Genomic DNA, 12,766 nt, shown 5'->3' with positions numbered 1-12,766 from the left:
AAAGTTGAGACTGTCTCTTGACCAAGCGTCACGTGCAAGTTCTGGGAGACCAGAGCGTATGTTGGGATAGGTCTCAGAAGTGGTGGAAGTCGATCAAGGTCAAGTTGGTACAGTCAACAGCAAAGATAATGGTAGGCAAATTGTCCGCCACTATTCTCATTACTTTTTTATTCTACATCCTGTTTTAAGGAATGAAACTATGTTGTTTCGAAGCAGGCATTGTTCTCTGCTTATTGACGTCATTATTTCAATTCATTGTCATCACATTGTGTAATACAGACCGAATGAAAATGGTGGTGGACAATTCGAATACTGCCGGACCCTGTGGCCGAGTGGTTAGCACATCGCGTTGCGACGCCAAGGGTCCCGGGTTCGAATCCCGCTCGCTCATCCCCATCTTCGTAAATTAGCCAAGAGGCACAAGCCGCGAAGTAAAATACAATCAATCAATCAATCAATTCGCATACTGTTTCTTTCGCCGTTGGGTGTACCAGATGACGGAAGTAGGAAAGGTGATGAATTGCTGAGGACAACTAAGGCAGGCCCGTACCCAGGATCTTTTTGAGGGAGGAACCAGATCCGAAATGTTGTTGAATTGATTGAATTAGGTTAATTTACATTGCTTTCCTAACACTTTTGACAATCGCGACGATGAGAATGGGTGATGATATGATTAAACTGACGAAGTAATACTCACAAAGAACACCCATGCCCGAGCCGGCGGGACCCCTAGCGCAGCGATTTATCCACACACCCCTAACACCCCCCACAAAAAGTCATCAAGGTATAAATTTTGGTCATTTTGGCTCAAAACGTACACTTACAACCGCTTAAATTTGGGCTTGCACCCACCAAATGGAAAATTTTGGATAAATCCCTGTCCTAGCGTCGTAGCATGCTGTGACAACCACTCCGCCACAGTGATCGGCGAAGTGCTGTTGGATATTAGATATGACCAGAAATGCTATGATAGTACTGCAGCTATAATTGTGGAGTTGCAATATAATGGTCCGTGAAGGGTTTCCCCTACCCCGCTTGAAGGCAGGGAGGAAGACTACGATTCGACGGGCCTTTGCCCAAAGTAACTGAAAAATTCAACTCAATTATCCTCCCTCTCAGTAACCTAATCTCTTACAGACTGGTGCTTATTGTTTATATTTAGTTCTCTGAAGTATTCGAATAGTACTGTGTTCCGCAAATTAACAATGTTTGCAAATACACTTTACCTTTCTTATACCTGCACCACTGAACAGTCATTATAATTCTCTCATTAGAAAATAATATAGGCCTATGTATAAATTAAATATTACGTATTAGAAATGATTTTATCAACATAAAGAACATGTCTAAATGTGAATTAACAAAAAACAGAGACATTTGCTGTTTGATAAAAATCGGGACATCTGGTAGCCTTGCATCAATGGTTATTTGAATCCAAAACAAATCCATTCATTTGTGCAAAAACGAAATCGAAATTCTTGCAAAATGTGAAAATAATGTAAATGTTATGATTCTATAGGCTCACATTACAATATATGATAGTTCGGGGGGGGGGGTTGGGGAGCATGGTCCCATGCTCCCCTGGGTACGGGCCTGAGCTAAGGACGCATGTTTTCTTCAAATCTTATTTAGTTACTTACCTGACTGCATATTCTAACACTGAAGTATGAAGCAAAAGGTATAATTCTACCGGCTTTCCCCCAAAAGACCAGAGTCTCCCCGATGGCGCAGTGGTAGCGTAATCAAGGGGTCCCGGGTTCGATACCCGGTTGAGGTACATAGTGGTTCGGATCCCACCTTAAACTGTAGGTCCAGTCCCGATTAGCCTTACTGTGCATAAAGTGGACTTAAAACACCAACTCAAACCAAACCAAACCCCAAAAGACGAGATGACAGTATGAATATATGTTAGCGGAAACCAATCACGTCAGCCAACCATCCACCACCATTGCCAAAGCTTCCAGCACCCGTTGAAAGAGTCGATTGCCTCTATGTTCTGATTTCTGTGCAAACCTTCGTTAAACGCACGACCATGAAATGAGGCGGGTGGCAGAAGTTTGCGCTGTTGCCACGTCGAAGCCCAACCCCACGTGTTCGGAGGTTTAAGAGAATGAAAGATCTCGTTGTAGAGTTGGTCTTTGTAATCCATGTGATACAAACTGGCAGTATTTGCTCGAAAGGTCAGAGATGACACAAAAGTGCCCCGGAGAGAGGTCGGTCTCACGCTCGAACTATACTCTGTCCCGGCTATCTCTGGAGCAAGCGAACGAAAACAAGTATCTGCTCAAGTAGCGACGCGAGACGGCTCCACCGATGAATACGTGAGAGGAAATGGGATTACGCCGAGGGGGAGGCGAATGCAGCTACCACTCTTCGCAGCAGCTTGTACTTGCTCCAGAGATAACCGAGACAGAGAATAGGCTACGCCGCATGGTTGACGTTGATATACAGTGTGCGTGAACCAGCGACTTTTGTCCTGTTCTCGATTTCCTTTTCCAGGGGTCCCGGGTTCGAATCCTGGATTGGGCATGGACGTTTGTGATGTCTAATCATCAATTTCATCATGTCATCACTCATCCCCATCTTCGCAAATTAGCCAAAAGTGGCACAAGAAGAGAAGTAAAATAAATCAAATCAAATCAAATCGATTTGCTTTTCCCACATGTGGCACCAGCGCAATTCTGCCCAGCCGCCTATTTTCATGGCCGTGCGTTTAGTGCAGCAATTCTTTTCGAACAAGGGCTTCAAACATGAAGTTTGGAACAAACTTCACGATTTTCCAGTTTTACAGAAAACTCACTGAACATTGCTATTACTACTATGTTAATGTTAGTTCCTACCGTAAACATTTTCGGTAGTGCGACTCTATTTTTGGAAAAATGTTTTTAGAGCTTTACAAGAAACTCATCAAACTAAGCCAGAGGCGTGGCGTGCATATAACCGGTGTTACCGCAGGTAACAGCAAAATGTAAAGAAATTAAAAAGTTTTTTTCTCAATAAAATAATAACATTGTTAAATAAGTTAACCGACAGCGTTGCAGTTTGGTGTATATTGCAGAGAACATTTTTTCTGCCGCCGACAAAAGCGAAGATACTGGTCGTTCTGCTACCCTCAAGAGGCAACAAGAGGAAAGGGCGCCCGCCAATGCAAGGGAAAGACTTGGAGGCAAGTGTGCTAGGGGGTTATTCATATCCCTGTTGCCGCTGCGGCCTACCGGATCAGCAAGTGTTGTCACATTGGATTTTCAGAAAAGAGCTAAATTCAGCCTAAAACGGGGATACTATTTCTCTGAAGCAACAAGAGCTACACTGCAAAGGCAAAGATGGATTTAACTACAACTGAAACCGTTTACGTAATAGACGAAAAGATAAGTACTTGATGCGATTCGTGATTTGGACAAACCTTGCTCCAAAAAACTAAGTTGACAACAGTAGAACGTACATCTGGACTTCCCTTCCACCGCTGGAGGAGGGGAATTCTGTCGTTTGCTCACCGCAGAAACGTCAAACTGACCCGAATGTATGGTTCTTCTTCCCCTTTCCACCTCTTTGCAAAGAAACAGAGATGGTTGACAAGGCTCGACTACTATTCACTGGATTTTCGCAGTAACTCTCTCATGAGTGGTAGTTCTTTCTAGGAGTGATTGTGGCTAAATAAATCATTGAGCGGATTGCAAAAATAAAAAGAGAACAAAAATCCAGATCAAAGGCATTTTGGGGGGGGGGGGCGGTAGGTTGGAGATGATAATGTCTGATGGCTGGTATCACTTTTGAAAAAGTCACGCCATGCCACTGAACTAAGCCTATCTTTAAATTGATTTGGAGCGTAAATATTCTCGTTATCGCTGCTATGATTTTGAACAAGGGCCATTTCAAAATGTGCCCGTGAATACTGCACGATAGCGTGCAGACACACACAAAAGACTAAACCTTCCAGAAAGAAATGGGCCGTAATGAGATTGAAACTTTTCCCAGTTTATATTTTTCCGTTGTGCGAAATTTCACTTCAAGCCAATTGTTCCTCCCATCTATTCAGATCGTCCTGTAAACATGCGGGATCGCTCCTGTATGCTGTTTCCGGGTGTGATTATGTCGATCGTGTGATAGAAGCGTTTGTTGTTTGTAACTTTTCCGCAAAGCCTCACTCATGTCTAAAAATTGACCAAAGTAACTAAGCAAACCGATCATTCAAATGTCTTACGGCCATACCGGTGGCGCTCTCGCCTTGTAATAAAGAGGTTCAGGGGTCGATTCCCATTGCTCAGTGGCTTGGAACTCACTTTGAACTGTAGGCCCGGTTCTGATTTTGAACGCAAAATATACGAAGCATGACCTGGAGATTTTATGCACTGAAATCGGACTAGATCTACAGTTTAAAGTGGAATCCGAACGACCATGTGCCTCCGCCAGGAACTGAAACTGGAATGTCCTTGATTACAAAGAGGTAAATTCTTTTTACAAAGCTGCGACGTTACCGTTACGCCATCGGAGAGCCGACCCTGTGGCGGAATGGTTAGCACATCGCGCTACGACGCCAGGGTAGCCGGGTTCGAATCCCGGCCTGAGCATCGATGTTTGTGAGTATCTATTCATCAATTTCATCATATCATATCTCATCCCCATCTTCGTAAATTAGCCAAAAGTGGCACAAGAAGCGAAGTAAAATAAAACAAATCAATCAAAACGCCATCGGAGAGACTTAGCCAGAATGCTTTGTTACATTGAAATTAATGAAAATGAGAAAGATGGGTGTGTTAACTTTGCGAATGTCATTTACTCACTGTGATCACCGAGAAAAAAATTACGCAATCGTACATGAAGGATAAAATGAAGCCTGGTTATTATAGTGAACCGTCAACATGGTCAGTGTGAAAAGTATCTGCCGCAAATAGTGTAATGCAAATATATTTACTATAGTATGTTGATTTTTTCTAATGTACCGTATTTGGCAACAGAATTAACGTAGATCCGATGTCCACCAAATACTGTAATTCCACTGATCTTGTGTTCTGCCGGTCAAAATGACACATATTTCCCACTGTCCAGAAACCCTGGATGTAAAAGCAGAAACCGTACGGCCTCGACGCAGTGCGGGGATAGGATGCAAGGGCGCCAAGAGAAGGGGGCCAGTGAGGGCACTTACCCCACCCTCTGAGATATCTAGAAAAACTTCATACGAGAAATCGAATGGTGACATTTTTGCGGGGAAAAATGACGAGCGATGCCATGATTAAGTGGCCTCTGTTATCTGTGCATCGTGAAAAGAAGTAACAGCTGTTTATGGAAAGGAAGCAAGTCGAATCCAGTTTATAGCATGACAACAGCACTACAGGGTTTAAATTTCAATTTCAATTTTAAGCATGTAAAACAACAACAATAATAATAAAAGGTAAAATATGAGTTTTTATGACTGAAGGTTAAGATATGAAACGTTAGGGACATTTGACATCCACAAGCGACACGCGACACATGTCACTTGGGAACGAACCTATCAACAGCAACCTTTCACACCGCAGCGCCATGACAAACTGGACAGGTCTGCGTTCGATTGGTGAACTCAAGCGGCACGTGTCGCGTGTCGCTTCGGTATGAGATCTCCCTTACTTTGCCTCCCAGTGCTCGAAGTGGAAATTCCTATAGCTGCGGGTGCTTGCATGGGTCAGTATGAAGAAAATGCAGTAGGTGAGGAGGTTTTAATGAGAATTTTCTTAACTGGGGGTAGCATCTCTCAACGTTCCCCCATTTTGAGCACTCCTCAAATTCTGGGGGCGGCCTTGATAGGATGGGCCAGTTTTGGTTTCAAGTAAGACTGGTTTCTTTATGGTCTTGAAGCAATATATAATCCAATTGGACAAGTTTATTGCCACACTTGCGGTGCCTTTCGCACTTCCGTTAACAGATGACCAGAATCTGTGCGAGAATCTGATAGATCAGGATTCCATTTCTTGTAATATTTCTTTTTGAACCTTGCCGCTTGGGAAAACCTATCAGAGGTTGTTTCTATGTCCACTTTAAGCACAGAAAGGCTAATCGGGACTGGACCTACAGGTTTACAGCTTAAAGTAGGATTCGAACCACTATGGGCCACCACTGTGCATCGAACCTGAGATCCCTTGATTACAAGGCGACGACGATACCACTACGCCATCTGGGAGGCCGAAAATCTATCAAAGAACGCCTGTTAGACATGTGTAGAGAATGTTGAAATTCAGATGTGAGTTACTTGATCTGTGTTCCAGGAAAACTTTATAAGGACGTAAAAACTGCTAAAGCTGTGTGCAGGACGATGGATGGCCGACCTCCGTTGCAGAGTGGTTAGCACAGCGCGCTACGACGCCAGGGGTTCCGGGTTCGAATCCCGGCATCAATTGCATCGCACATCCACATCTTCGCGGTTAGCCAAAAGTTGCAGAAAAACGAAGAAAAATAAATAAATAAATCAAAAACGATGGATTGAGGCCTAGAGTGCGCGTCAAATCTCCTGCATATGGCGATAGCCAATAGCAGCGCACTGCAGCGGTGCCATGTGGAAATCTCACACGGAAAGGAGACAGCGTGGTTGAGCAAAACGCCTTGTCAAGGAGAGCACGGCAACGCCGCACTTCTGTGATTCGCTGGTTGGTGCTGTTCAGCCGTTCAAGGCCATATGCAGGAGATTTGACGCGCACTCTAGAGCATTATCTAGTTCGGAATCACACATATTCTTAGAACGATTTAAAAACTAGTGCGCGCTCGTGTGTGTGAACTTTGTACCCCTTCCCCAAATTCAAAGCGGTAAACACGCCACTGGCTTCAAATGCTTACTTTGCGAATGTGCTACATAAAAGAACGAACTAACGCATTCCCGTAAGAGCGGATGTATTCACGTGCGAACCAGTGCAACGCCTAGCTGACGTCAAAACGAATGCGTCTCTTCGAACAAAGAACCCCATGGAATAGCGGCTTGTGAGTGAGGCGATTACAATAACATCCTCCAATTCTGGCTTAAGCAACCGTGACACCATAGAAACAGAAAACCGGAAGGTTTGCAGGTGAATTATTTGGCGCTTGCTGCTGAAAGGGATGACCCGCTAGCGGTGCCTTTTCCTGATTTTTATATTTACAGGTGACCAGCAGTCAGCTGGTAAGATACGTCATGAAAAAACCAGGAAGGTCACTACTCTTTTCCTTACTAGCGGAACGCTATACTTTTGACGGCGCACACCGAGGGAAAAACTTGGGGAGAAAAAGTTGTTTGTCAAGGTCAGTTTATTTGTCAATCGACCTGTTAGTGACTTTTCTATTATTTTTTTGTCAGCATTATACTTAGGCAAAAACGCTACTAGTCATAGTATGATTTTTTTATGATTTCATTCTTAGCTTTATTCATCATCATTATCATCATCATCATGATTAGTATTAGTATTATTACATGTAACCAACAGTTGATTCACGCTGTATTTATTTCTGATATTTATGATCTTTTTTGTTGTTTTCTATCGTTCATTATTTGTTTTGTTTTTATTTTTGTTATATATCGTCGCATTTCTGCCACTTTTAGCTAATTGCGACGAAGTGGATGAGCGATGACATGATGAGAACCTGGCGTCGTAGCGTTCTGTGTTAACCTCTCTGCCACGGAGGTTGGTTGTTCATTATTTTCGTTTGTCAAGCAATGAGTACCTAGGGGCAAACCGGGTGGGGGGAGGGGGCAAAGGCGCCCGGGCGTGATGCTGATCACATCATCCACTATGGCCGAGATCAAGAATATGTTTAGCTCTACCTCCACATCACTCCATATGCCTTCATGGCATGTGTGCACATGCACAGGGGGTACCTTTACCTTACCAATGCTCATGTAATCTTCTTTCTTTTTATTGGAAACTACTTGGTACTAAAAACGACCCTATACTGGTTTTCACGTCGTGAAGACAAAATGGGCTCTTACAGACATGCTTTTCTTATGGGAAAATAAAGCGCGTTTTTGCAAAATATGTATTAAATTTTATGTAGAACACAATGGCGAGGACGAAAATTGTAAATTTTATTTCATATTATTTAAAAATAATTAAAATGAAAGTTTTCATTGAAACCAAATTTTGAACATCTTTTCTATTCAGGACCTTAAATCATGCCATAAAGTCGGAGGAATTGTTACGAAAAAATCGACACTACTATACAATTGTCACTGGTGATGGTGGTGCTGAAAATTTGGCAATATTTTTAAAAAGATTTCCTTAAAAAAATAAATTGTCGAATAAAATGTGCGGATGTTTTATTGGCGCAGTGGAAAATGTCTCTGGTCAAATTTTGTTTTATAAGTTTACGTGAAAACTCACAGCGACAAATTTATAAAGATAATAATTAAATTATTTTTTGTCTTCACTCAAAGGTCCTCAGAGGCATTACTTCCTGTAAATGCAGTTTGTTATCAAGCCGATCAGCGCGCGAAGTAAGGAACGCACTGACGTAAATCTTAGTCATACTCAGCTGTTATCAGTTCGTACGTGGCCAACAGTTCAGTGATGTTTTCACACTCTTGATGGTCTGGTAAAGTGTTGTCTGTCGACTTTTCGGTGATTTTTACAAGTTGTTCGTGAAGTGATTAATGGCGTCCTAATCTGTAAGTAATCACAATGGATCGCAGAAAAAAGGGTGAGATAATTAGAAGTGGGAAGGGAAAACTATTTTAAGAATGTTCGAATATTTAAAGGAAAAGAACCCTGGACGTACTCAATTGTTCATTGTTAGTGAACTCTGTAAGGTGGCTGGCGTCAGTAGGCGTACATTCTTTAGTTTAAGAAATGAAAATAAGAAAGGTTCAATCGTTACACCCTGGAAAAAAAAGTAACTGGGCTAAAATACAAATCCAGCAGGGAAGTGAAATATAATGATATCATTCGCAGTGCTATAAGACGCAAATTTCATGCATTTCTGTTTAAAAATGTTCGTTCCCGCAACAATTCAGTCTGTGATGAAGGAAGTTAACGACGATAAAGATTTGCCAAAAATTTACATAATCGACTTTCTACCGTTTGATGCAAGAAATGGGGTTTGAATTCGAAAAGCGAGGAAATAAGGGTTTATCGAGTGAAAGAAACGATATTATACTTTGGCGACATTCATATGAGACAAATTAGGAATGAGGGACGGAACATTGTTTACTTAGATGAAAGTTGGGTAAATGTAGGGCATACTGTGTGTGTGTAAAGTTTGGAAGGACAAGACCATAGCAACACCCAAGGATGCCTATCTGGTCGGGTTGTCTACAGGTCTGAAAGGCCCTACCGCTCGGGGACCACGGTTTGTTGCACGCCGGTGGTAAGATGGGGTTTGTACGTACAGGGAGCGAAACAAGTATTTTTTAGCAAAAACATATTCTGCCGACTACCATGACGAAATGGACAGTGTTGGGTTTGAACAGTGGTTCAAAGATCAACTATTACCTAACATTGAACCAGGAACAGTAATTGTTATGGACAATGAATCTGTAGGAAAAGAGAAAGTATTCCCACCTCCGTATTACGCCTTAGGTGTGAGTCGATCCTAGGACCCAGGCAGCATAAATAAATAAGTTAATCATGGTATAAAAGGGACCTGCTGAAGCATTGGAAAAGAGCTTCTTAAAAGCTAATCACTCCAGCGACCTTTAGCGGAGGTGGAAAGAACGCAGCTGACATGGCATTAGGCCAACACAATATTAAAATCAGGAACTCAGAGTTTTTCCTCAGAATCGCCGTTGCCAAAGGACCTGATCGAGTCAACTGTCTTAACGACCGTTAGTTCGAATTTTTATAATTTAAATAGAAAATCTCTTTCTTAGTTGCCTTTAGATTTTCAGCGAATGTAGTAATTGCTAGTAAGCTTCTGAATCGCTTTCTGTTTCACATCGAAGTTAAGTCGTAATAATTGAGCTCTTAAATAATCGAAGTTAAAGGAAGAGGAGAGAATTACGTTCAATAAGTGATCGTTTAGAAATCGCGTTTCCGTTAGGGCAGTTTTGGTAGAAACCGAGTTACGCTCCCTAGTTGCGATTTGTTACAGGGTAGGACCACATCGAAGCAAGGACCTCCAAGGACGAGAACTTCCAACGACGCTACAGGTAAACGAACATTCCTTATGTCTTTGCTCACCCTGCCTGTTCAGTCATGTGTAGTGTTTTTAAATAGATGTCCGTGTGTTGTTATTTCATGGGGCCAGCCCCCTTGCTGTTTGAGTGTCGACTTTGCTCTTCAGAGCTACCCCCTTTCTCTTAACTTTCCTCTCGCTTAGCAAGCGAGTGGCTAAAGGCTGTCATAGCCTATCTTCGATCCCCCTCTTAGACTCTAGATGCCTCAAAGAACCGTAAGGAAGATATTAAGGCATGGATAACGTCAAAAAATATACCCTATTCTGTCGAGAGAAATTCAATATTAATATTGTGGCTCGATTGCAGAAGAGCATAGGGCAGTTGCTTGTAGGTTGCCTCCATACCATTGTGAAATTAATCCAATTGAAATGGTATGGATTCGGAAAGAAAGGACACGTAGGACGACATAACATTAGTTCTAAGGTGAAGGAAATGGAACGTTTGATAGACAGCGCATTTGAATCAGTCACCCAGGAGCAATGGTGTAATTACTGTAGGCACGTCGAAGGGGTTGAAAATAATATGTGGAAAGCGGATCAACTGCAGGATGACGTTGAACCTCTAATCATTAGGTTAAAGAGCAGTTCTTCCAGCAGTGACAAGACAAGTTCTGATGACGGCAGCAGTGAACAGTCCGAAGACTCACCGATGGAGAGTGTTGAACAACTGTCCGGTTAAGGTAACACTTATTATATAACATTTACGTTAAAAACTGTATTACTGTATTAACACATTACATAAATGAATGTTACTTTACGAAATAGATGAATTTTGCTTGCATTTCATAAGAGTCTCCCCATACTTTGTTAACTCTGGTTAATTATAACAACAACAATAATAATAATAATGGAAAACTAACAACTATAACGAATGTAACAATAACTGTAACAATATACAATACATACATGTTTATTGTGAAAGGAAGCAAGCGCGGTAATCCCGGCCGCTGATAAGAGCTAGCGCACCTTAAATGGCTACACCGCGCGGTTTTTCTAGAAGAGCCATTGTGCCTTCACGATGTGGAAACGACTTAGAAGCAGAAACAAGCAACAAACACGATTATTATTATTTTATTACTATTAAAGTGCATATTTCCACAATAACATACGTTACTGTGACTCTAGCTTAAACGTTTGGAATATGTGTGTGTATGTTAAGGCCACCAAAAATGAAGCTACACCACCAACACTTCGCCCTTGCACGCCACTGGAATAGAGGATATGACACAATTCGTGTTTGAGATTTACTGGCTATTTTCCTGTCGTGCAAAGTGGGTGTCAGAATTCAGATACTTCCCCCCCTCCCTCTTGTGTTCCCTCATTGCTTCCACGTCGCTGTTAACCTCGCAGTGAAATTCACGACTTGAGCCATCCACACATCGGCTGTGAAACCCAGCAGGCCTCTAAACTCTTCCGCACACAACGTGCCACTTTATTTGCCTGCGACGGATCATCCATTAAACTCTCCCCACTAGAAGACCACGCCACGAGTAAACCACGCTTTATTATTTTTCCCAGGCAGATTCACAGAAAAGACGTAATTGTTTCCTTCGGCAGCTCTTTCAAAGCTTCGCTAAAGGATACCCAATTCACCAAAGATTCAATTCGTGACGCTGTTTCCGATACTTTCTCACGCTTGTCCCTCCCCGCGGACAGTCCCGTCCCACTTCTGCACCGCGTTCCAGCTGTCAGAGCACGAGAGCGTCCAGTGTTGTTTTGTTTCCGACTTGCAACGCCTGCTCTTTGCCACGGCAGTCTGCTTCCGACGTCCAAATCGTCAAGGTGTTTCTGTAGCTTGTGCGCGGCTGTCAGTCTGGGAACGATTGCCTGAGTTTCTTCTGGCCAAGAGGTGAGTGAGAATTTTCATCAGATACTGCGAACACTTGCATGCGCTGTAGAAGTGGAAGACGCCAGTGGTCTGGGGTTCGAATTCTAGCCTGGGCATGAGCGTTTGCGAGTGTCGTTCATCAATTTCATCATATCATTACTCATCCTCATCTTCGCGATTAGCCAAAAGTGGCATAAAAGCAAAGTAAAATAAACTAAATCAATTAATTGAATCCAGGTCTGGGCATGGGGACATGTGCACCACCTATCAGTAATAGGATACACTAGCCACTTACTACTGCGTGTAGTACCGCCACGCCAGCATACATTGTTATACCTATAAAATTAAAAGTCTTGGTTTGACTTGAACGCCCCTCGTAAATAATAATAAAAAAATAAAATAAAATCTTACAATCTGTACTGGTAATCAAAACCCGTGAAAATGACTGTCATCACAAGACTTTGTATTGAGGCGCGGGGGGGGGGGGTGTCATATATTCCTGAAATATTAAGAATTCCTTATTAAATTTAAAATGATTGGTTAGCGCATATGTATGCTTATTTTGCCATTTATATGTGATGGAAGGGTGTAAGGTGTGACCTGAGAATGCACCCTGACTCCACTTAGTACACCCTGCAAGTTCGCAGGCCAAGGAGACGCTCTGCTGTCAGGACCCACAACCAATCTCCTGTGGGATCTTGTTGTTCTGTGTTTCTGCCCTCACATGCGCGAGTGCATACAACAATCCCAAAGATTCCAAATAAACAAACATGTGCCAGCCGTTGCCTTGAAATCAACGGGTTCCCGATTCGATACCCGGTGGAGGCACAT

The 12,766-nt window shown here is 42.6% G+C and overlaps 1 protein-coding gene across 1 annotated transcript in view; it reads left to right on the top strand.

Moving 5' to 3' along the window:
* Window positions 1-10,630: 10,630 nt before the first annotated feature.
* LOC145981791 (prolyl 4-hydroxylase subunit alpha-1-like) overlaps window positions 10,631-12,766 on the top strand; it is a 61,731-nt gene continuing 59,595 nt past the window's right edge. Inside the window, exons 1-2 of the mRNA XM_083115214.1 lie at window positions 10,631-10,781; window positions 11,764-11,956. Of these exons, the coding sequence (XP_082971340.1) occupies window positions 10,631-10,781; window positions 11,764-11,956 (344 nt within the window). The remainder of the gene's footprint in view (window positions 10,782-11,763; window positions 11,957-12,766) is intronic.

Source organism: Lepisma saccharinum, chromosome 2 (genome assembly GCF_977018435.1).
Source record: "Lepisma saccharinum chromosome 2, izLepSacc3.1, whole genome shotgun sequence".
Taxonomy (NCBI): Eukaryota; Metazoa; Arthropoda; class Insecta; order Zygentoma; family Lepismatidae; genus Lepisma; species Lepisma saccharinum.
The sequence above is the reverse complement of the archived record's forward strand: the minus strand, read 5'-3'. Positions and strand labels throughout refer to the sequence as shown.